The 25031-nt window shown below is 37.8% G+C and overlaps 1 protein-coding gene across 8 annotated transcripts in view; it reads left to right on the forward strand.

The window, feature by feature from the left end:
* The window catches only part of PARD3 (par-3 family cell polarity regulator), a 581236-nt gene that overhangs the window by 542024 nt on the left and 14181 nt on the right, over window positions 1–25031 (forward strand). For all 8 annotated transcript variants that reach the window (XM_063303447.1, XM_063303448.1, XM_063303444.1 and 5 more), the window contains one exon: window positions 22291–22405. In XM_063303447.1, coding sequence (XP_063159517.1) covers window positions 22291–22405 — 115 coding nt within the window. The remainder of the gene's footprint in view (window positions 1–22290; window positions 22406–25031) is intronic.

Raw genomic sequence — 25031 nt, forward strand, 5'->3', positions numbered from 1 at the left:
AAACTATTTTATCTGTTTTAGAACTCTGTGTGTGTGTGTGTGTGTGTGTGTGTGTGTGTGTGTAAGGATTTTTATTCATTGGATTATGCAGTCACACAGTCCTGTTCTTGCCAGAGGGAGAGATCCAGGAACTGATTTGCATCCATGAAATATGTAAGCCATATCAGTGTAAATGTAAGTACATTTAAATTTCTTCAGATCAGGCAGAGATCAATGTATGTACAGTGATTGTACTCTATCTGGATTTGAAGGGGGGGCAAAGACAGCCATAGCCCCCAGACAATTAACAGAGGAGACAGTGATGACAGATGATGGAGGTGGCAGGAAACTGGCAGTGTTAGCTCCGCATGAAGAACTGCACACCAGGGCTGATGTCTGTCACAATTTTTTTTTTAACTTTGTTAAAATTAGTTGAGCAAGCACACTTTCCAGAGAGGGACCAGCTTTACCTGCCGTGGAGTGCTTCAGGGAAGACAAATGTGATGGATATTACTGAGACTGGGACAGCACGTATTCACTGCGTAGTGTGTCTGCCCAAATCAATCTTAAAAGAGAAAGAAAAGGATCTGCTTCCTGACCCCAAGTAAAACATGGGAATGGGGGACAAAGGGACAGGGTAGGCTATCCAAAGTCCACAGCCCTATCATGTTCAGTAGAGCCACTACACTTAACACTGTCTATTTACTCTTGATCACAATTGCCTTTATATGCATCTCTGGATTTGAGTCAATTACAACTGGAGTTCTCCTTTTTATTTTATTTTTTTAATTAGGGGGTCTTTGCCCAAGGACCCCTACTGGTAAGGTAGGTACCAGCTGGGATTCGAACCCTGGTCTCCCGTGTCAAAGGGCAGAACTCTAACCACTACTCTATCCAGATATGGATACAAGTTCAAGAGTGGAACTACCATCAGCCACCTCTTCTACGTGGATGAGATCAAATTGTATGCTAAGTGTGAATGAGACATTGACTTGCTGATCCATCTGATACAGATCTACAGTGAGAACATTGAGATGTTATTTGGACTGGAGAAATGTGGCCGGATGGTAGTAAAGAGAGGGAAGGTAGTTAAGACAGATGTGGTGAAAGTTCCAGCAGGCTACATAGCAGACATACAGACCAGCTACATTCACATGTGAACCACGATGAGGCAAGGAAGACAGCAGCATCCAAGTACCACCAAAGATCCTGAAGAGCCAGTTCAATAGGAAGAACAAGATCCACACCTTCAACACATACGCCCTGCCAATCATCAGATACCCTGCTGGTATAGTGAGCTGACCATGGAGGCTGCCAATGTGAAGACCCAGAAGCTCCTCACAATGTACAGAGGTTTCCACCCCAAGTCCAACACCCAGAGACTGTACACCAGCTGGAAAGAGGGTTGGTGGGGTCTGGTGAGTGCCAAAGTCACTGTCCTGAGTGAAACCCAGAGCATCCAGGAGTACATCAGTAAGATGGCACCCAAAGATGAGCTCCTGAGGCAGCAGCAGACATGGGAGGAAGATCAAGCAGAGGAAGTGCCATGGCAAGACAAGATCATGCATGGGATGTACTATCAACAGATAGCTGAGGTGGCTAACATTGGGAAATCCTACCAGTAACTGGAAAGGGCTGGACTAAAAGACAGCACTGAGGCACTGATCATAGCAGCACAAGAACAGGCACTAAGCACCAGATCCATAGAAGCAGTGGTCTACCACACTAGACAGGACCCGAGGTGCAGACTGTGCAGAGAGGCCTCAGAGACAGTCCAACACATAGTGCCAGAGTGTAAGATGCAGGCAGGAACAGCATACACTGAATGGCACAACCAAATAGCTGGCATTGTGTACAGGAACATCTGCACAGTGTGTGGGCTAGACCCTCCCAAGTCCAGATGGGAGATTCCACAGAAGGTTGTGGAAAATGACAGGGCTAAGATCCTGTGGGACTTCCAGATCCAGACGGACAGGCACTTACTGGCCAATCAACCAGACATCATGGTAATAGACAAGGACCAGAAGACAGCGGTGGTGAGAGATGTAGCAGTGCCAAGTGACAACAACATCAGGAAGAAGGAGTATTAGAAGCTTGAGAAGTACCAGGGCCTGAAGGAGGAACTAGAGAGGATGTGGGAAGTGAAGGCCAAAGTGGTCCCAGTGGTGGAAGGAGCCCTCGTGGCTGTGACTCCCAAGCTGAGAGAGTGACCCCAACAGATCCCAGGAACAACATCAGAGCTCTGTGCCCAGAAGAGTGCAGTGCTAGGAACAGCTGAGATACTGCACAGAACCCTCAAATTCCCAGGCCTCTGGTAGAGGTGGAGGAAGACACATAACACCCGTACCACTCTCTTTCAGCCCAACCCACTTTACAGGGTTGTTGTGGGGACAAAGAGCTCTTGTACTGCACTTAGGTATAAAAGATATATCGTACAGTATAAAAATGGTACTAGCAAATATACTAACAATTTGACTTTGAAAGATAGCAGCTCAAGGACAACTAACTGAATTATAACAACATTTATTTCTTGCCTTTTAGAGACATAATGGACCCCCCTCCCCCCACACCCCAAACAATTAACTATGGTAATAAAAGAAACTATGGAATAATTTGCAAACATAAAAATACCATACATACTTTTAAATATTGACGTTCATTAGTTCTGTGAGCCCAAATTTCCAATGGAATGCCATGCAAATGCTGTGCTATCTTTGGGCAAGATATCTCAGTGGTCGTAACCTATATCAAGGGTCCCCAAAGTCACCCAGGGCACAAATGTAATTTTAAAAAATGGGAAGTAGGCAAGTTGTGAAGCAAAACGCCAACTTCCAGCATCGTCTTTATTTCAAAGAATGCCTCTGGGATCTTCTCCAAGTGTGATTAACTGCTCAGTGCTGAACTGTCTACCCAGAAGTAAGTTTTGTTGAGTTCATTTGAATGTATAGGATTACAGCTGAAGTCAAACCCCAATTCATAAACTCCCACAAAGTATAACATCTGCTAACTCCAAATGAATAAGGAGGGCTTACATGTTTCTTCATACAAAAGTATAAAAAAATAGATATATACTGTTACATTTTTGCATTTTCACTATTTCCATATAAAAGAAACTCTATTAATCTTATATACATTCCTGCATATGGTTTTGCGTAACAGCTTTGTGTTACCCATTACATTTAGCAAGTCTCTTTATCAGAAATTCTAATTGCTTTGTCCGTGAGAACATTAAGCTGCAGTAAATTTCTATACACAGCTGTTCCGTTACTACAGAACAAGTTTTATCTCCTAATAAATTGATGTTTCTTTTTAGTGTCAATGCTGACCAACATTTACATCTTAGTAGGTGAACCTTAACATTGTGTAATTAGTTTGCTGCCAGGCCTAGTAGTAAGAGGGTACATCCTTTCAATGTATCAACCCAAAAAAGTTTGAACTTTTGCTGATTGTTTCCTAAAAGCTTAATTAAGATTAAAAGCAGTTATAATTGAAAAAGAAAAAAACAAAAACAAAAATACATTATGACCTTTAAAATACATATTGCAAATAACATGTTCCGTTTTGATATGAGTCCCATCGTAAAATCCAAAGAACAGCATTGCAGTAGTGGCTGTAAGTAGCAAGTTTATGTTAATCAAATAGGAACTTACAGAGGTCTGGTGTTTGATTAATATTTAATTAATCTTTAGTAGAAGGCTGTGATTTTGAATTAAATAGGCCACTAATAAAAAAGCTAATTTGCCAAAGAGTTCACATAAATCTGATCTGCTATTATGGGGATTTAAATTAAAATGGGGTATCTTTTGTTTTTGCCTTTTTAAAAAATGATTGCTGGGTGTCAACCACAAGTAATTGGCCAAAAGCAATTGGGTTAGTGAAATGTGACCAGAACTGAACAAGAATTGATGCGCTATGAAGACATGCTATGTACATAGTGTTGAGGAGAGACTTACAATATCGACATAGTACATACAGTACTCTCGATTCACAACTGGATGTTTGTTTGCTTATTTATTTATTTATTTATCTATCCACAAGATTTGTATGCTATCTGATGTCATTCGTTCTCCAACAGAGGACTGCACAATCATGAGGGTCTCAGATATATCTTCCAAGAGCAGTTGCCAAATAGCAATTTTTAATATGATAAAAAGGGAAATGTACATGAAACGTAGTCATATTAGTTGTATGTTATTAATTTAACTTAAATTGAATTCAGTCAAACTTATTTGGTCCTATCTACTTCTTTGTCTTCATCCTGCCTGCAGTGATTGGTTCCCAGACTGATAAAGATTCAGGAAACTATAAACAGCCAGCTATAAGCTTCTCTGTTACCAGTGTAATGTTCTACATCCTTGCCAAACCAAAGGAAGGCTGTTAGGGGGAAAAAATCGAGATGTCTCCACCCTAATGCCCATGGGGAAAAATTGGTTCTAAATGGGAAATAGTTCAGTTGCTGAAATTCTTGGAATCTCATCCCGTGCTACTGAATACATTTTACTAAAGAAAACTCTGTGAGACACACACTTGTAAAGAATAAACAGCTGCCAAAGAGCCTGATACTGCCTACATTTTGGAGTGCATTCCATGGCCCCTCTCTTAAAGTGCAACACTCATATGGGGGGAAAAAGCTTGCATCTACTCTAGTGGGTAAGAGAATGAGCCATAAGGCAGAAATGGCTTTGTTTCAAATCTAGTTACTGCCATGAATTCACAAAAAGATATTAGATGAACCACATGCTCATAATCCTTTCCTCTGTTGGAATAATTGCAATATAATTATAGCAGTCTTCCAAAAGATTATTCAGATGATAGTAATCCAATGCAATTAGAAAATATTTACACTAAACCCAGAAATTCATAAGTTGCAAATTAAAAATATTAAAAGTTCCCAAGAAATAAATTGGGAAAAATCCATAATGTAAGGAGAAAAAAACAAAATTGTTTTTCTTCAGCTAAAACAGCTAACATCTGTGGATCTAAAAAGACATCTGAAAACAGCAAACTAAACTATACCCTCTTATGTTTATAGTGGTTAGAAGATATTATGGATTTAATGTCCATAACATTGGATACTATGTGAAGTTTGGTCTAATGGTTAAGGTGCTGGGCTAGAAACCAGGAGACTGTGAGTTCTAGTCCTGCCTTAGGCATGAAAGCCAACTGGGTGACCTTGGGCCAGTCCCTCTCTCTCAGCCCAACTCACCTCACAGAGTTGTTGTGGGGAAAATAGGAGGAGGAAGGAGTAATAGGTATATTTGCTGCCTTGAGTTGTTTATAAAAATAATAAAGGCAGGATAAAAATTTATTTAATTAAATAAATAAATGTTAGGGTTTGCTTTATCTGTGTATATCATGGTTATCCAACAGTAAATTGAGTTTACTAAATATGAGAAAGGCTTTGAATCCGCTTATGATGCATCATCATCATCATTAGTAGTAGCAGCAGTAATGAAAGTTGGCGCAGTGATAGCTTTCTATTCATGCTTCTGGGACAATGGGTTAACTAAATTCATGGTAATAATTAGGATCCTGATTTCTTCTGCCAAGGTTAGCCTGTTCCAAGACTTGTTATTGTCTTTCAAAAGTTACACTTCAGAGTGGAATTGATGGCATACAAATTTGGTAAATGAATACATGTACTATATATCTATAATTCAATAATATCTATGATATTTGATGTCATTTTTAAATATATCTCTATAAAGCCAACAAGAATGAGGCAGAACTGTGTATAAATACCAGTAGGAATATAATGTGTTTGATCTTATACAGACGTTTGCTTACCTGTAAGAATCCAATGTATAGAATACCACGGGATGTTAAGTATCACTGTATTTTATTCATGAAGAGGGACCAAGGGATTGTTTAAAATAAACCTTACTAGACTTTCTAAAATTCAATAACCGTAGCAATTTCTGTTGAGCATGATGACTCTGGTCTGATTGTAATGGAACAGAAATGGGCCTGGCACTTACCAGATCTGAACACAAGGAGAGTCTTGCTTGATCATTTTGAAACTTTAGAGATTGTTAGACTGTTGAGTAGCATACAGAATGAATATCTTTCAATTAAGTGCAGTGGATTACAGAAGGTCCAATTAAATTTCCCATAAAATAAAGGTTTATTTCAGAGGGCTATTGCATATAAAAGCACTTTGATAAGATATTCTTACCTACTTCAATTAGATCTGTGATTTTTAAGGCCCACGTTCCAGAATTTCACCATGATCTTCACTGCAGAACTAAAATGTTGTGTAGTAAATATAGATATATCAACATCTACTTTCCAGTCCTGCTTTTTAAACTCAGGAACATTTTCACACAGTTTCCACTTGGAAACCCTTCCTCTTCAGTTCTGCGGAGGAATCCAAGTCACCCATTGCAGAAAATTATTGGTAACAGACAAGTTGTATTTTGGGTCACTTGTTTGATACAACTTTTTTTTTTCATCATAGGATGAATATTCATTCCTATGAGAATATTCATGATATGAATAGCATAGGATAATATTCATTCTGACCTGATAAACATACTTAAAATGCATTCACCAGGCAGTTTAGCTATAGTATAGGTAAAGGTAAAGGTTTCCCTTGACGTAAAGTCCAGTCGTGTCCGACTCTAGGGGGCGGTGCTCATCTCCGTTTCAAAGCCTTGGAGCCGGCGTTGTCCATAGGACACTTCCGGGTCATGTGGCCAGCATGACTCACGGAACGCCGTTACCTTCCCGCCGAAGCGGTACCAATTAATCTACTCACAATTCTATCAGATCCTATGATCAGATCCTATATCCTAATATAGTCTGGAAGTTAAACCAGTTCAACTGGGTTAGATTGGCTCTTCTTTTTTTTTCTTTTTTTTTGGTGCCTTCAAATCATTATTGACTCCTGGTGACTGTCTGGACTAGCCTCTATAGTTTTCTTGGCAAGATTTTGGAAGTGGCTTGCCATTGCCTTCTTCCTAGAGCTGAGAGAGGATGAATGGCACAAGGTCACCCAGCTAGCTTTAGGCCTAAGGCAGGAGTAAAACTCATGGGCTCCCGGTTTCTAGCCCAGTGCCTTAATCACTACACCAAACTAATGTTGGAACAGGAACTCTGGGAATTCCTAACCAGCATAGGCAAACAATTCAGGATTGTTGAGAACAAAGTCATCAATACCTTTCTTCTGGGAAGTAAAAAAAAAGAACATTCCTTGTAACATGAGTGAATTAAATCTAGTTAACTGAGTTTGCTGATTAAACTTGAAAGGTAATTAGAGATATATAAAAAATCTGGAGGACATGTCACAAATCATATGCTAAAGAACTGGTCCAAGCTTCCAGAAAGGACTAAAGGATTAGCCACTAAAAAGGATTGCCCAGTTTAAACTATTGACCAATAAAAGGTATTCTTACGAGTCACCTTTCAGAGACAATGGTTGATAAGTAGGAATTCATATGTACCTAGAATTCCATGGAACAAAAAGTTTTAATTTAATTGGTAGAACATATACATAGTAAATTAATCACTCCTATTTACAATATTTGGCTTTCTCATTCCTATCAGCTTTCAAACTTGGTAGGTTGATGCCAAACAATTACTGTATATAAAACATAAAATACACCTTAGATGTTATATTAGCTTTTGACCAGAAGGAGGCACTACACAACCACTTCCATCCTTATTGGGACTCTTCAGGTATAGGTATCCTCCATAGTAGATGCTCTATGTTGTAGAGCTAAATGCACTGCATAGTTCTCAAGTGTGAGGCATGTAGGTTCAAATCCCATTGAAGTGTTGGACATAGAAGAACTAGTATAGGTGATACCAACACCTGAAGAGGCCCAATAAGGACAAAGCCAGTTGTATGTTGCCTCATACTTATCAGTGGCTATACAACACCTAAGCCCCACTTAAGGGTGGAGAGGGGAGCTTGAGGCCTCTAGCATGGGGCCCATGTCAATAAAAATCACAAAACTCTCTAGTACAAGAGCATATTTTTAAAAAGGAAGGCATACTTGCATAGCATCTATAAAGAAACCTATATAGAAAATCAGCTGAAATAGCTCTGTGATAGGGATAGTATTTAGACTGTACAGTAGGACAAAAGTAAACATCTAATTTTTATTTTATTTTATTTTTTTATTTTGCCTGCAGGTCTAATAAAACTGCTATCTAATTTTTCACAGAGCAAGGAAACTTCCTGCCCTTCCCCCAAACCTCCCTTATATTACCCTGGTCCTTGTCCTGGTTTCATTGTTTGTATAGTAAGCTTGTAGAGTTAATTTAATAATTGAAATTGCATGGCTATTGTATCACATAAATCCTTTTTCCCCCATCCAGTTCTTCTATATCTTATTATAGTTATGTATTTTTCAGGGTAGCCAACTTGTTTTCCAGTTCTCCATTCCACTGTCAGTTTGCTTATCTGACATCTCTCATTTTTACCAATATGTTGTTCTAACTGTGCCAATTTCACATCAATCTAGCTGGCTGTCTGTCTTCCAAAATAACTATGCATACAGCATCCTTACTGTTGGCTATTTCTTTTGAATTATACCTTTAACCTAATAGAGTAGTTGCCTTTTCCTGACATTTTATATTGTTTTTGAGATAGGTTAATCAAAAATACATTTGTATAAGAATATTACTATACTGTACTCAAAGTACTCTTTGCATGGAATTCCTTAGTATGAATTTTTTTTCATGACCGCTTCATTCTGTTTTCATTTTTGTATAGTTATGTACCATGACCTTAACATCTCTCTACTAATTAATTTTCTGTTCCTCAAATAATGAACTGTTGACCCATGTTAGTTCATCTGTTATTAGAAGTTTTTATCAAAGTACTCCCCATCTTACAGGCTTACCTTGAATCACATTTCCCCTGTCCCCAATTTGGAAAGAGATCTTTGGGAGCTTTTTGTAGTCTTCTCTTAGTTTTCTTCCTCTGAATTTTTCAGGCACACAAAATAATTGCAGAAATAGATTTTTTTTGCTCTTTCATATTAATAAATTACTGAACCAAATTAATGTTGTGGCATTTCAACTCTTGCTGACCATCCCAACCAGTATGGTCAATAATAATGAATATTGGGGATTGCAGTTCAGCAACATCTGGAAAGCTACAAACTCCCTATCCTCAATCTAGGGATCAATCCATGTATTCCACCTGCTACTGTTCTAATTGCTACCTGCAGGTCATGACTTTTAGTTTCTATTTAAAGCAAGCTTTTGAGAATTACATTTGAAAGAAGGAAGAAATAGGAATCCTAAATTAGGGCACAAAACCTACCCTTGGAACAGAAAGATAGGAATCCTTCCAGTTGTTCCTTATTCCTATTATTGCTTATGCACAAGGTTATATGGTGTTAATGACATAATCCTGCTAGGGCCATAGAAAATGTCTTAGTAGAACCATAGAGACTGTCTTGATAAGAACATAGAAAACATTCTGCTAGGAATATAGGAAGGGTCTGTAAATGCAGAATTATCTTATTTACACAGTAGGAGATAAAACTGTCCAGTATCAGATTCATTGTTTCAAACATTTATAACAATTATTATTCAGTAATCCAATCGTAGCGGAAAGGTCAGTCTCCATAACTACTGGATAGAAATAAAATGTTTTTAGTTTATGATCTTCTCTGGACAATTATTCTTTGTGTGAGCATATCAGATAAATAATTAGTGTCCCATGGTATGAGGGGGAAAAAAATCAGAATTTCTGCATTCTGAGAACAAGCTTCATGTTTGTCCAGCACATACAGAAGAAAAAACTAGGAGGTTTTGGCTTCCATTGTATTTAGTCTCAATTTAGTGCATCATCTGAACCCTAAATTGAAATTAAGTTGGTTTCATATCCATGGTTTGAAGTTGACTTGTTTTCTTTACCTATATTTAAGAATAATCTCAATTTATCCAAGTTCAGAAAAAAAGGCTGGTTTAAAATAAAACCGAGAACTTCCAAATTCCCTCTCATGTTTATATGGCATGCAAAGTGTGTTAGACCAAAAGTCATGGTGGTCTGGATCACATTTGATTTGTTAGCTGCTAAGAGAGTTATTTAAATTGAGACATCTTGACCTACAATTGCATTATTTAGCCAGCCTGACACATGCAGATTTGGGGTAAGGGTTGAAGTGAAAGACATTTAAGTATTTGGTCTTCTATACAATTTGCACATACATTCTATGTCATTTCGGAAAAATGTATCTTGTATTTTACCTCTGCTCTCAGGTAATTTGGAAAGTTCGGTACATATACATTTTCTTGTGCTATTTAGCAGGAAACCAGAATTGAAATGAGAGCCAGTTTGGTGTAGTGGTTTTAGGTATCAGGTTAGAAACCGGGAGACCGTGAGCTCTAGTCCTGCCTTAGGCATAAAGCCAACTGGGTGACCTTGGGCTAGTCTCTTTCTCTCAGCCCTAGGAAAGAGGCAATGGCAAATCACTTCCAAAAAACCTTTCCAAGAAAACTGCAGGGACTTGTCCAGGCAGTCTGTGAGAAACAGACACCATTGAACAAACAAACAAACAAATGAAATATTTTGACCCTACTGGTAATTTTAAAGCCTTTTCTATCTATCTATTTATTATTTCTCTTTCATGCATCTTCATCCTTCACGCATGTTACTTACTACCAAGTTTCTGTCTGTGACCAAACAAATGTAAGTTTATTTTGTAGTAAAGAACCAAAGTGGTTCAGAAATATATGTTTTCATAACGTGCATTTTTTAACATGTATTTCTTCTGGTGAGAATGTATTTATTGTGCTGCCTTTCCTGATCAACAAGGACAGCTTCCCTTGGGGCAGGCAGTATGAAACAAAAGTTTCCCACATTTCCAGAATGGTCTGAAATCCATTTAATATTCGAAAAGTTGCTAAAATACTTTACAGTTTGCCCATTTGGCTGCAGTTTCTGCAATAAAATAAGAGCTGGATTTGGAGAAGAGTAACTTAAAAGGCCTATTTTAGAATTTCATTTACAGTTACTGTGCGACAAAAACTCCATTATGGGTTTGACATATCTATAAAGTGCAGTTCTCCACACTTAAAGGAACAACTAGGTTCTGGTGCTTCATAATTTTTCCTGGAATTTATTCTGTTTCATCAACATCTTGACAACCACCCAAGTTAAAGCAGATTCTCACAAACAAGAAACAACAGAATAATCATGATACAATATGGGAATCAGACCCTGTACAAACGTAGATATCTACTTTGCTCCTACATTTGCATATTTACAACTTCGTATTTACAACTTCACCCACAAAATTTGAGGCACTTTCAAATGTTCTTTCTCTAGTGTGAAATATGTTGTCATCTGCTAGCAATGCCCCTCTGGATTCTACATGGGACAGACTTTGCACAAAAGAATTAATGGATGTAAGTTTGACATCAGAACTCAAATTAAGGACAAAGTAATACCAGGGCATTTTAACCTCCAGGATGCTCCATTACAGGTTTCAATATAGCAATGTGGATATATCTGAACACAACGTCAAAATAATATACCATCTAAAATCCACAAAGATGCAATTTTGATGTCAAATGAAAAATTGTCAACCCAAGTCAATGGAGATGCTTCTCTGAAAGTCAAAGTGCTATCAATTAAAACCTATAGCATGATAATGTTGCCAGTTCCCTGCAAAAGACATTTGATGAGTTGAATGGAATTGCTTTCTCTTTTTTTCATTTCTTTTTATTTGCTGCTAAAAACACTAATTATACTATTTAGAACAATTGGAAGTTTAATGGCATCTACTAGAAAGTTATTAAAGCTGAAACCCAAACAAACCTTAGCCAGTAGCTCCTATGTTGCTTTATTAAGGAGATTTGTTTTTGTTTCAGTTGTTATTTGTTCATTCATTAAGAACATAAGACTTGCTCTACTACAAAGCTGGAGACCTATTTTCCTGTTGAGGCCGCCATAACCTCTATTGAAACCTGTCAACATCTGCATTTTAGCCAGAGCCAAGACTAAAGCCAGAAGTGGGTGATGCAAACGCTATCACTCTTACTTAGTAAACAACAGTGAGAGACATCTTCCTTCCCAAGGCTTTTTCCCCTTGTTTATTGGTTGAATAGTTTTTATGCCTTATATATTGTCTATATTGTAATTTTGTGCTATTATGGTACCTGTGTTTTTCATAACAAATGTATGTCACCCTGGGAACTCTTGTAGACGAAGGGCAGTTTAGTTATTTTAAAAAATAAGCAATATGTTCAGTGGAAGTTTTTGTTTTTGTTTTTTTATTTTTTAACTTCCCTAGCATGATCTTTCCCAAGGAAATGTACTCAGCTATAAATGGAGAACCACAAAGAAGATATGGGACTCTTGGATGCTATCCTTTGATAGTCTACCCAGGCCTTAGCAAACCAATCCTCCTTAAATATTGATGATCTCCCATACTGGATGTACTGAACAGACAGGAATAAATAAAGGAGAGTAGCATTTCTGTTTTTCTCTGTCCTTTGTCTCAAATAATCATTATTGTTTGAATAACTGACTCAAATCACTCAGAGGAAATTGCCACTCTAGCAGTGCAATAACTTAGAATGAAAGCATGCCTGAGAGAATGAAAAACCTTGGACCCTCTAAACCAAAGCATTTCCTGGTATACCCTGCCTGCCCAGCAGTCTGTGTCCCTTTTTATCAACCCTGCGGCTGCTGGAGTTCTTATGGAGGCTGGGAGTATCCAAGGTCAGACCTTAATCCAGCCAGTATCTCTTGGTGACCATAAATGTGTTGATCTTTTGTTTACTAAGGCCTTTAAAAAGAGAGGTAATGTGTTTTTTAAAAAAATATTTATTATATTTATATTCCAGTTTTCCTTGAAGAGCACAACATGTTCTCCCTCATCCCATCCCAGTTTATCTATAACCCTATAGGTACATTAGGCTGCAAGACTTTGGGAGATTGCCCCAATGTCATTCAGCAAACCGATAGCCAACAGGGGATCTGCAGGTATGCCACTGGAGTCCTGATCCAACTCTCTAACTCCACAGAATATCGCTGTTTCTTAACAATAAATAATAGAATTCCAAGTGTTTTGCAATTGCCCTATGACTATGTAAGGTTTTGTAGGTTTGTATTCACAATCCCCTGGTCCAGATCTAATTATCTAATACTATTACACTGTTATCCACTTTTTGAACTTTCATTGATATTCATGGAAATATAGAAGATTTTTTCTAACTTTCTGTTTTATAATCCATTTGGACCTCTTTAGTAATTGGAAGTATCAAACGTGTAATTAATTAATTAGGAGTTGCACTGATACATTTTGTTATTCTAGTAATATCTAAGATATTAACATCTATTCTAGATTGTTTAGCGCCTATACCAAAAGACAATATTGTTGTTGACAACACATTATTTTCAGTTAATTTGTTTTGAAAGGAAGATCTAAGTTTAACCACCACACTTGAGAAAAAGGTACTTTTTAAAAAAAAAAAAAAGTAACAAAAGTATGGTCCCCATTGTTGAATTTTTTTATTCAGCTAATATTTTTATTATTCCATGTTTATTGTAGGATCCTAAAATAATTGCTCATTTCTCATCCTTTGTCACAAAGAAAAGAATTCCCCTGAAGAGTGTTCCCAGTGTGAACTCTGACAAGCTAATAAGGAAGAATGATGGAAGCAATAAAAGGGAATCTGGGGTGCATTCCTCTGATTTACTGTTGTAAAACGATGGCCCTGTTACGAAATGAACTTGTGTTCCTGAACATTTGGAACATGGGCCAGGCTAGCCTCTCTCTTAACTGTAAACCATCCAAACACCTCCAAGCAATCACATTGAAAACTAATGACATCTTAACAGCATCTTTTAAATCAGGAGAAGAGAATGGTGTGTTTTTAATTTAGGATGATTTACTACATTAAAATTGGTGTGAAATGTACAACAAATTGTGGTCTCCAAAGGGGGAAGTAAATGTTATCAGCTGGAAGGAAGAGCAAGTTCTAGAGAATCAGCCTAACTTTTCTTTTGATGTTATTCACATTCCAAAAAGACAGGTGAATCTGCTCTGAAAGTAAAGTTGAAGTGAGTGAAAACTTCCCAAAGCAGCTGAGTTTATGCTTTCAGAAAGCTGATGTGTTTTTTAGGTTTTAAAGCTACCCTTTGGATGGAAATTTGTCCATTGTATGCATTTCGGTGATTTATGTATAATGTGAAAAGATCTTCCCTGTCATATTAAGTTGATCCATGAATTTAGCTACAGGAAGACAGTACAGGCATTAAAGGATATATATTTTAAGTAGTCAACTTGGAATATATGAGCTAATAAACAGGGATTTTTATGTATTCCTGTATAGTAAAAGTAAATATATACAGTATTGGGGAATAGCATGCAAAATAGAATTTAGATATGCAAGCATAACACTCAGCATTCAAGAAGCTGTCCTTGTTAGAGAAACTAACTTTGCATGCATAATCAGTTTGAGCTCAAACATTTAGTTTGTGCATAATTTAATTCAAATGCTTATTCAACATATGACATTTTTACTGTGAATCTGCAGCCCTGGATTGCTCTTAAAACTCTATGCTGCTAGCTGATCAAATTAAAGGTAGCGTAAGTAAATTCAGTAAAGACATTGTTCTTATCTGCAGATTAGTAATTTATTTGTCTTGTTGTTGTTGTTGTGAATGTTGCAGTCTTTCACATTTCAGATTCTTTGTTCCAAGGAAAACATGAGGTATAAAATTTAGAATACTGTGGAAAGAATTAATTTTAAACAAAAGTGAGTATCTGAAAATATAGTGCTTAACTAGAGGGACTAAACAACATTTAGAAAGAGCCAATTAAGTCTCAAATCAGATCTTATCTGTCAATCTATGTACTTTTCTGTGCCTAACTCATACAAGTCCAGTGATAGGAGATCATTTAAACATTTTATTTGGCAGGAACGTAATCCAAAACAATAAAATATAACTGATCAATGCAGTCTAGTTTTATATGTCCTAAAAACCATATAGCTTATGTACTATAGCTGTAAAGGGATGATGATGATGATGATGATGATGATGATGATGATGATGATGAATGGAGAGACAACACGCTGCAAGGAAATGTGCTTGTCTTCACTATCACCTTTATTTCAGTTGTCTTCTGTTTCTATCAAGGTCCCTTAGGCATTTTGAGATAATTAAAATAGTGGTCAGTTGCAACACTGAGGTCTGTGTCTTACTACTGCACTCCTCAAGAGGGCAAAAGTTAACTGCAGTGCTAGAAAAGAACCTGTATTTTTGTTTGTTTGTTGGATACACAAAATGGCAGGCAGGCTTTTCTTCATCTCTGATGTAAGTCCTTTAGGGGAGAAGTCACCCAATCACACTGCTCTGGTTGAAGATCCCAGAGGAAAGTTCTCCCCCCCCCCCCACCATTTCTCCTCAGGCCAGAAGGCTAGCAGGATTGTGGCTGCAGGACTCTGGTTGAGGAGAAAGGAGAGGAATTATTTTTTATATATTTTCTAAGACTGGTTTCCTTCCTTCCTTCCTTCCTTCCTTCCTTCCTTCCTTCCATCCATCCATCCATCCATCCATCCATCCATCCATCTTCCTTCCTTCCTTCCTTCCTTCCTTCCTTCCTTCCTTCCTTCCTTCCTTCCTTCCTTCCTTCCTTCCTTCCTTCCTTCCTTCCTTCTTTCTTTCTTTCTTTCTTTCTTTCTTTCTTTCTTTCTTTCTTTCTTTCCCCTTTTGATCCCCCTTCTGACAAGGGCTGGAACTGGGCCACAGACCCCTCCTTGAAAATAACTGCTCAATAGGATCATATAGGTCTTTTTACCTTTTCATGGTTTTTCCACTGCTTCCATTGCTGTGCGCATGCATTTCAAATAGAACTGCAATGAACAATATCTGGATGGATGAAAAAGTCTCCCATTACATGGAGGAAAGCAGTGGGCTAACCCTGCTCTACATTTTCTTTACCTTTTTTATCCTGTTCAGCCATGACAAGAGAGGTCCAATTTAGCATAACACATAGGTTGCTCTGAACTTTGGCAAGCGTGCATTCTGTCGGCTGGATGCATTGCCAGCCGAGTGGGGGTGCCATTAATAGTCAATGAGGCAACCTTTTTAAAATTCACTGGAACAACCTTTGTTTCTCCTTCATTTCTACCTGTGGACACAGGATCCATCATAACTTTTTTTTTCTTTGCATATTGCATAAATTGAACTCTTCAAATGAGTACAGGGCATATAATTAACACAAGTTGAGATGGTTTGTTCACTAGCTGTAGGGCTCAAGAACCCAATTATTACATCCACATTTTAGAGTTATTGTCTGTAGACTTCTACGTTGCTGGAGAGATTACCGGGAGGTTCGTACTCCCCCTCTTCCTCGTCTTGCTATGCATCACCCTCAGTTTTGTGTAGACAAATTCCACAGAAAAGAATTATTTCTTTGCTGAGCTTTGTATTGTAGCTGTAATGCTATTGCTTGCTTGGCTTTATTGGGCGGATTCTTTTTTTTCCCCTTCTCAATCCAATATTTTTTTCTTCCCGAAGCTTTAGTCATTCCCATTCAGTAACTTGTCGGTATCCACTTTATCACCCTGACAATCTCTGTTCTGCCAGGATTACAACTCCATACTTCAGTGCATGACATCATAGTGAGATTCGGCTTAATGATCTGAATCTCTAAACGGCCATTGCTCTGGATTCTAGTTGCAGAAAATATGTGACAGCTCTGGCCTAATTGAGCTTTGCTTACACTGCTCTTTTCTGGACCAGGCAGGGGTTTTCACGTGTTGTCAGTCGCACTCATGAAACTGCTGAAGCTGCATTTTAGTAACGTGCACTTGGCAGACATCAGATGAGAAGGTGAACCTGGTGCAAGTTGTCCCGTCATTAAGGCAGTGAATCTGGCCTCAACTCACAAAAGGATTGAGTTTAACCATTGAAGTGTTTGATTTTATTGAATAATGTGAAGTAATTTTTTTTCAAAGGGGTGGGGGGAGAGAGAGAGGAAGAAAATGTAACTGTCCCAGAATTAAACATGGATTCAGGAATGTAGTTACACTAGACATATCTATGTCCAAGCAAAGAAACACTTAATAAGATTAAAGACAGGCAATGGATAATGCTTGAAATGGCTTTGGACTTGAATGCATGAAATAATGTTTCTTCCTTTAAAGCTTGTCTGCATTAAGATCTTCCACTGAAGCTTTAGTCCAGTGGTGGAACAACTTTTGCTTCCAGTGGGCACATTCGGAATCTGAGAGCAGGTTGTTGATGCTTTTACAACATGACTGTCATTTCAAGTCTTCCATATTCACAAAACAACTACCATGATGGTTAGAGTTAGTCTAATCACCAAACATCTCCTTAGCAGAAGGCAGGTACAGTATGAGACTGTCCCTTCCATGGCCTCTCAACCTTTACCACTCTAGCTTTCCTTTGAGTTCTTCCCCTTCCAAGCAAAGCACTGCAATTTCGATGCACCATTTCATTTTATTTTATTAGTAAGTTTATTAATGATTATAACCACAACAGTAAAAACTAATACAAACTAAAAAAGAGAGAAGAATAAAAAGGAAGAGTAGAAGGTGCAGAAAAGAAAAAAGGAAAAAAGAGAAAAGAAAGAAAAGAATATAGTAAAAAGAAAAGAAATACATAAAGAAGTGACTTCCCACCTTCATCAGAACAAGTATAAACAATTTTAGTAACTTAGCACTTCCTCTTAAAATGCAACAAATTATTTCTTTTTCCCATATCCCACCTTTTATCTATAAACAAATCCATAAAGCATCGTCATTTCAGTCCTGGTGTTGGCAAAAGTCATTAAGGGTTACCAGAAATAACAACATATCTGTTTAACCTTGATCAAATAAACCAGCTTTATATTCCTTCCTTTTACTTCCAACAATCTTAATCTTTAGTCCATTCAAATAATGTCATAGATTATAAAAAAACACTTGATGTTTTTTTTCATTTTTTCTTTATCCCTTCTCACAGATTCTTCAAAACTTTAAACGAGACTCTTTTGTAAATCCAATACAGGAAAATTATCCATGTCACTCTCTTGGTTCGTTATATATATATCCCTTTTTAATTATTAAAACATCAGCCAGTTTCTTTTGTATGTCCAGTGTAACATCTTTTTCCATGTCATTCTTGTAGTTTGTTATTTGTAAATCCTCTTTAAACTCAGTCTCAATCTTGTCAGGTAAAACTTGTTCCTCTCCCATAACATCTTTTAGACTCAGTCTTTCCATACAGGCAGATGTCTCTGTTGACACTATTAATAATAACTTCTGAGTCCATTTTTCAAAAATATCCTTCCATATGTCCAATGTTAAAATATTTTGCTTCATTCTGTAATTGTAAGTTGAGTTTGTGTGTTTTCTCCTTTAACTGTAATATTTAGTTCCCTTTAGTGTCTAATTTTTAAAATCTTACTATGTTTTTTAAAAAATTCAAAACAAAAGCATTTTATTTATTTATTTATTTATTAATCAAATTTATCACCACCCATCTCCCAAAAGGGACTCTGGGCGGTTTACAATAAAACATAAATAAGAAAAATATAAAACTGTAAAAAATACTATAATACATAATTAAATAAATATGATAAAACCCCCAATGGCTGAAGTTCTCTGTGATTTGCAAGCAGAGCAGGGTCCTTCTAAGAGACTAACCATCCCCAGGGATGACTACGCCCTCTCCTGCCCCAGGCATAATTACACAACCAGGTCTTTAGTTGTTTCCTAAAGTCCAGGAGGGAGGGAGCCAATCTCACTTCCGGGGGAAGGATATTCCAAAGGGCAGGGGCTGTTGCAGAGAAGGCCCGCCTCCTGGACCCCACCAGATGGAGTTCTCTTACAGACGGGGTCCGTAGCATGCCCTCTCTGCATGACCAAGAAGGACGGGTTGATATGATGGGTTGATTTTCCCATGGGAAAGATTCTCATAATTAATTCCAAAATCTTATTGCAAATTTATCTGGACCCTTAGCCTGTTTGTAACTCTCTAAAATCAAAGTTTTAATCACCCATTTGCTATTTATTCCCAAAACTTTTTTTTAAGTTCTTAAACTTATAGTTAAAAGGATTGAAGAAAACTCACCCTGTGCTGTCAAACTTGTTGATCCAAAGGTTTCTAATAGCTGAAAAGCAGTTAACAAGCAAGTGATTAGAAAAGGAAGTATGCGAACTTAGTGTCCTTTCAAAGGGCCCAACCTCAGTTTGAGCAAGATGGCTAGTCCCTCATCTCCCAGAGCTCCAAGCCTGCCGGAGACCCCTATCTTGTGGTCTCCTCATGAGGAGCAGCTGTCTGGAGCACTTGTGGGCAATCTCAAGTCCTCTCCTTGTCCAGAGAAGTTTCAAAGAGCTGGTCTACTCACCAGCTCTTCATTCCACCATGGCTGTTGGTTCTGCTTTTTGCGGAGCCATCTCAAGTCCACCATTTCTTCCTCTGGATGTCGTGCCATTTCATTTTCAAGGACTATATATGAACATGTGTGCAATATTCTCATTTAATTTTTTTTTCAATTATTAGATAAAATTAGTCTTTTAAAAATGTATTCGAGTAGGGCAGGAAAGCTAGTAGGCCCTTATAAAGATATTTTTAGTTGTATTGGATTGCATTCCCCTGCTCATCTCTAATTTCCTTCCTCATTTGAATTGTTCTATGTAATTAGAATGGAGAGAGTTTCTTTATGGTGGTGCCCTGCCTCTGGTATGTCTCACATTTTTGGTGCCAGATAAATATGTATCTTTTAATTTAGGCTTTTAAAATTCTATAGGTTTTAAAACTGTCTTTGAAGTTAAAATCCAACTAGGTGGCAGTACCTATCACTGATTCTGAAAAGCCCAACAGGGTTGGGCCTAGTTATACTTGATGATTACCATTGGGAAGTACTAAGGCTCTAAGTTCAACTGGTAAGTTAAAAAACCTTCCCAAAAGAAGGCAGTAGTAAACCACTTACATATTATTGGCATGAAAACTACATAGATTGATCCATTAGGTTATCAAGAGTTGATATTGTCTAAAGGGAAACTTGATTTTTGACTTGAAGTTTTAAATTGTAGGTTGTTGTTGTTGTTGCTGTAATTATATACTATCCTGGAACAGATCTGCAGAGATTTGCAGTCAGCAGCCAAAAACAGGAATCCAGAGCAAGTCCTTCTACAATAGTCTGGTTGAGTCTAACAGTTCCTTCCCTCCCCCCCTCCCTCCCCATCTTTCTACTCTAGTGCCCTATATTAGGGAAGCAGTCCCCTTATGTAGCTTTTAGCTAGAAATTGATCTAGGTTCATGTTGCATCTCTAAAGTTCTGGCCAGGTTCTGTGTTATTTCTCCTGTGTGGCTCTGAAATGATGGATGACCATCCATGATTCATCCAAGCAATAAATGTAAGAATAGCTTTTCATATGGCTAGAATGTTGAGATTCTCTAACTGAGAGGTTAAGGGGTGCAATGAGTGCCTTAAATGTCAACCCCCCAATACTTTCCAAAAAGGAAAAATTGGGTCTGGGGTCTCCAAATGAGATGCTTGAGCCCACCCTTTTCCTCAACTTTTTAGCTGTTTCCTCTGTTTGAGAACATACAGTAAATCTTTAAGTTACGCAGTTCTTCCTTGATGCTCTAAGCTTCCCTGCTCCCTCAGGTGTGGTGAAGGATTCCCAGTATGGAAGCAAAATTCATTTGCCAGTTTAGCTGATATCGAATGGGAAGGAGCACCATTGCATCCATTGCTTCTAGGGCTTGCCTTGGCTGTTTCTCTTTTTCTTTTACCAGCTGGAGAGACAGATTTAGGAGGCACTAACAATAATTTATTTCTTGGGGATTCTCAAAAACCTTGTGTCTTATTTGTCATTAATATTACAGACAGCTTAATATTTTGCCTATTGTTAGGATGTGCCAAGTCATTTTAGATGATCCAAAAATGATGCTGCAGACCTGATGCTTGTTAACTGAAAAGTAATTCCACTGAGTTTGATGGATTCTACTTCCAAAATAAGTGTGCAGAGAACTGGGCCCTCATACCAAATCAAACTTTTATTATGGCCTTTGGGCCCTCATATCTATTCTTGTGAGCATGATATGATCCCTGATAAATGCTTTGGGAGCCTCACATGTTGAAATGTATCACATGCCTATTAACCTTTTAATGCTATCAAGCTGATAAGTTCAAACTACTTGTCAGAAGCAGACCTAAGTAGGAAGTTCTTGACAAGGAAACATCCTTTAATAGTGCCATCTGCAAATTACATTGAGGAAACCCATTGAGATGAAACTCAGACATCAGCGAAGTACCTGAAATGAGTAACAATTAACTGTCACAGGGATTCAACATTAGGAGAGCTCATTAGAAGATTGCTTTTCTTTTAAAAATCTTTAATGCAGAGTCTTCACATTCTTTTATACCTTAAATGCATATAGTAACAAGAGTGAATGGCCCAGTTTTCTTTGGGCAATCTTATTGGGAATTAATTAATTGATAATTAATAAATTAATTGATATGTTGAAAGGATGATTTCTGTCCATGCGTGTGAGCCTCCTGAATGCCAGCTGGAGGGTGTCACGGAGAATGTGGCCGAGATGGGTTCTTGACCTGATGCAAGGGTTCTTGTTACATTCTTATGGTTTAGATGAACTGAAGAAGGCTTAGAGAATGTGTATTTGTGTTAAGTTGCATTTACATTAAGAGGAGTTTCTTTCAGTGGAGTCTAAGCATTTCTGGTAGGATAATAAAGCATATACCTTAGGCATAGTCCTGATTGTTTTCCAGTAAGCCACTAAGATCCATCCATAATGCATTCCTTATTACACAAGTAACATAGCAACATGTGTATTCATTATCCAAAGTTTTAAGATTGTGCCTGATGTTACATGTTGTCCTGACTCCCAGGAAACACTCTGAGACGGGGAACTGTTCTCTAATGTTTATTTGCTAATACATAACAGGAATCCTAACAAACTGAACAAGCGTGGGAAAAACCCAGCCATATAAACCCCGCAGGTTAAGGCGGTCCCAATCTGTGCCTCTTGGAATGGCTCACCAATTCCTCAGTGCTACGCATGCGCTTAACAGTCTGGAAGGGAGCCCCCTGCTCGCCATCCTTACTCATGACACATGTGTATTTTAAATTGTTGCAAGAAATAGAGTTATTATTTTTTATTGTGAACTGCCCAGGGTCCCCCATGTGGGGGAGATGGATGGCTGTAAAAATATGATAAATAAATAAATAAATAAATAAATAAATAAATAAAATTAGCTCTAGACTTTTTATTATAAGTACTAATTTCTACCAGAAAAAGAAAACTTTAGGTTTTGAAGAAAGTACTAATCACTTTCGTTCTCCTGTCTCTCTTTGTAACAGATCAGCTCCCAGCAATCACGACCGGATACAACGATTAAGGCAAGAATTTCAACAAGCCAAGCAAGATGAGGATGTGGAAGATAGGAGGCGTACTTACAGTTTTGAACAACCGTGGGTACGTGTTCATTTATTACACTATCTGTATATAGCAGCAAAGTCCTTAGGAAAAAGAATCTGTCTTAGATTAAGGCAAATCATTGTACAGACAGCTATTTTATCTACCAACAGTAGTTCTCTAGGGTTTCAGGTCAGAGTCCTATTTGTTCCTACCTGGAAATGCCAGAAAGGGCACCTTGTAGTTTTTGCATGCAAAACATGTGTTGCTCCATTGTTTTACGGTCTATGCTTTGCTTTGCTTTAGGTGTTATCCTCAATTCCTACTGGAAATTGATTCTGTGTCTTGAATGACCTTTTAACCCCTGACTCTTTGCCTTTCCATCTGTGGTGCAACATTCCTAATTCTGTTTTGGATTGTGCTCTGCCATCTGTCCCTTCTGTAAAAGGATATTGTTTGGCCTGTTGGAAGCCATTTCTGGGTCACAATTGATGCTGACTAACTTATCTTCCCTTTAAAGAATGCCTCTAGGGGATTTCTGCAGGCAATATTGACAAGAACATGATTCTTTGCTTGTATAAACTGTACAGATTTAAATAAAACATGGTAGCATTCAAGAAACCTATACTGGTCTTTACTTGAATGCATTTTAAACAATGCATTACAAGCATGCATGTGTGTGTGCGTGCATGTGTGTATACACATACACACTCTGTGTGCGTGTGTGTAAAAAAATCTGTGACAAAACTCACAGCTTGATTCTTGCCAGCCGGCCAGAAAGTGACCACTGAAAAGGCTTTGTTTTCCAACTCATCTTTGACTCAAGGGTAAAACATCTATTTATTTATTTTACTTTACTTTTATGATTCTGCTTTTTGGTCCAAAAAGATACCTTACATTTAAAAAAAATAGTTTTCAATCAGTGCAGAGGCGAAAGAATCAAGTTTTGAACCTCTGTGATTAAAACTGCAATTCACAATTAAATAAAACTATTAAGAGAGAGGACATTACTGCTGTAGCCACCCAAAATCATCTTGGAGTTGGGCAGCACCTAAATGAACGTACATATGTATGTCTGTATGCATGTAAATAAATAAATAAAAGCATTGCCAATAATGAAGCCAGCCCTTGAAAGGAGTTTTGAAATAAGAATATTTTCAAAAGCTTGTTCAAAACTGGAAGACAGGGCAACTTGTCCCTAAGCAGATTGATACAGAACAGGCTCTACTTGCAGCTTCAAGCCTTGTTCTCTGTGGCCTCAGCAATGAAAGTCAGTTGAAGAAGGGTGCTGTTTGGTAACACAGACATTCATTCCCATGGCAGCTGACATTGCTTAGGAAGCTGAAATGGGTTTATAGATTGAGAGACAGAGAGCGAGCGAGCAGGAAAAGGGGATGAGCCTAATTGCATTGGGGTGATGCTGTCAATTTGCTAACCTACAACATCCGAGTTTGCAGAAAGACCTATCTGCAGTTCTCTAGAAGCTTATTCTAAACAGGGAAGCTGTGCCGTAATATGTACCTCCTATGTGTGTGTCTCATATAAAATCTGAAAAATATTTCAGATTTTGGTTTTGGTTTTCCTCTGGACTTTTGTCTCCTTCTGTGTTGATTTTGAACTTAGCATTAAAAGGGTGGGGAACAAACACGCTCTTACACCAGCCTGCTTCAATCAGTTCCTTAAATCAAACTTCTGTAAAAGAGATACAGGCTTCCTTTTACTGTTCTGTTATAAAATATCCTAGGTTCTCCATGAATTAATGTAATAAAATATCCATGGGTGTCTCATTTTGATGGGTAAGCTATTTTGTTATTGCTGCTGCTGCTGCTGTTATATACAGGAAAGGGAATTCATTAACTTTTTAAAAATACTGTCATGGATGGAGTTTCTGAAAAAAGTAAGAGCTTCTACATTGCAGGACGAGGATCTGGAGATCTGCTGAATGAGCATTAAATGTGACAGTTAGGGATCTTGGGAAAGGTATCTGAGAAAAATACACACTCTGGAGGACTTGAAAACTTAACTACTGTAGGTCATGGGCCAAATGTTGTCTACCCAAACACCACAGCAACTTTAGACAGGCAACCCTGGAATGCTTTATAAGCCCACTACAGCATTGACTGAGTGGAGAATTATTTAGATGACAAGCTGATTACCTCACGAATGGAATAATTTCCTAAATTGTAGGTCAGAAGACTGACCTTTCTTTTTTTCTCTTTTTTTCCTACAAACAATGGGGAGCTATCCCGCACTGGAGTAATAATGCAAATGAGCTTAAAGTGTCTGAAATTGTGCTTAATATATTAATTTTAATCCTGAGCTTTGGTGATTCTTGGCTGTAGGCTGCACATGTACCATTATATACAGACACACTCATTTAGCAGAGACCCTGTGTACCTTAGGATTAATTTTCTCCCTCTTATGTATTCTAACCTAGGTAAGATCACGATACTTGGAAGGGATAAAACAATGATCTCATCCCTTTTGAGAGCACACTATGTAGCTTCAGCACTGAGGAACTCAAAACCCATCTCTTAAGCAGCACATGTGACTTCAGCCTATACGTTTAAAGGTGCTCTCTTCAAAATGCATCCAGATGTAGCAAATACCAAATAAAATTAAAACACAGAAAGGGGGTGGGGTGTCTACATGCATGGAGTTGGATATTTTAACTAAAATGCTTTCT

The sequence above is a fragment of the Candoia aspera genome, chromosome 4, assembly GCF_035149785.1.
Source record: "Candoia aspera isolate rCanAsp1 chromosome 4, rCanAsp1.hap2, whole genome shotgun sequence".
NCBI lineage: Eukaryota > Metazoa > Chordata > Lepidosauria > Squamata > Boidae > Candoia > Candoia aspera.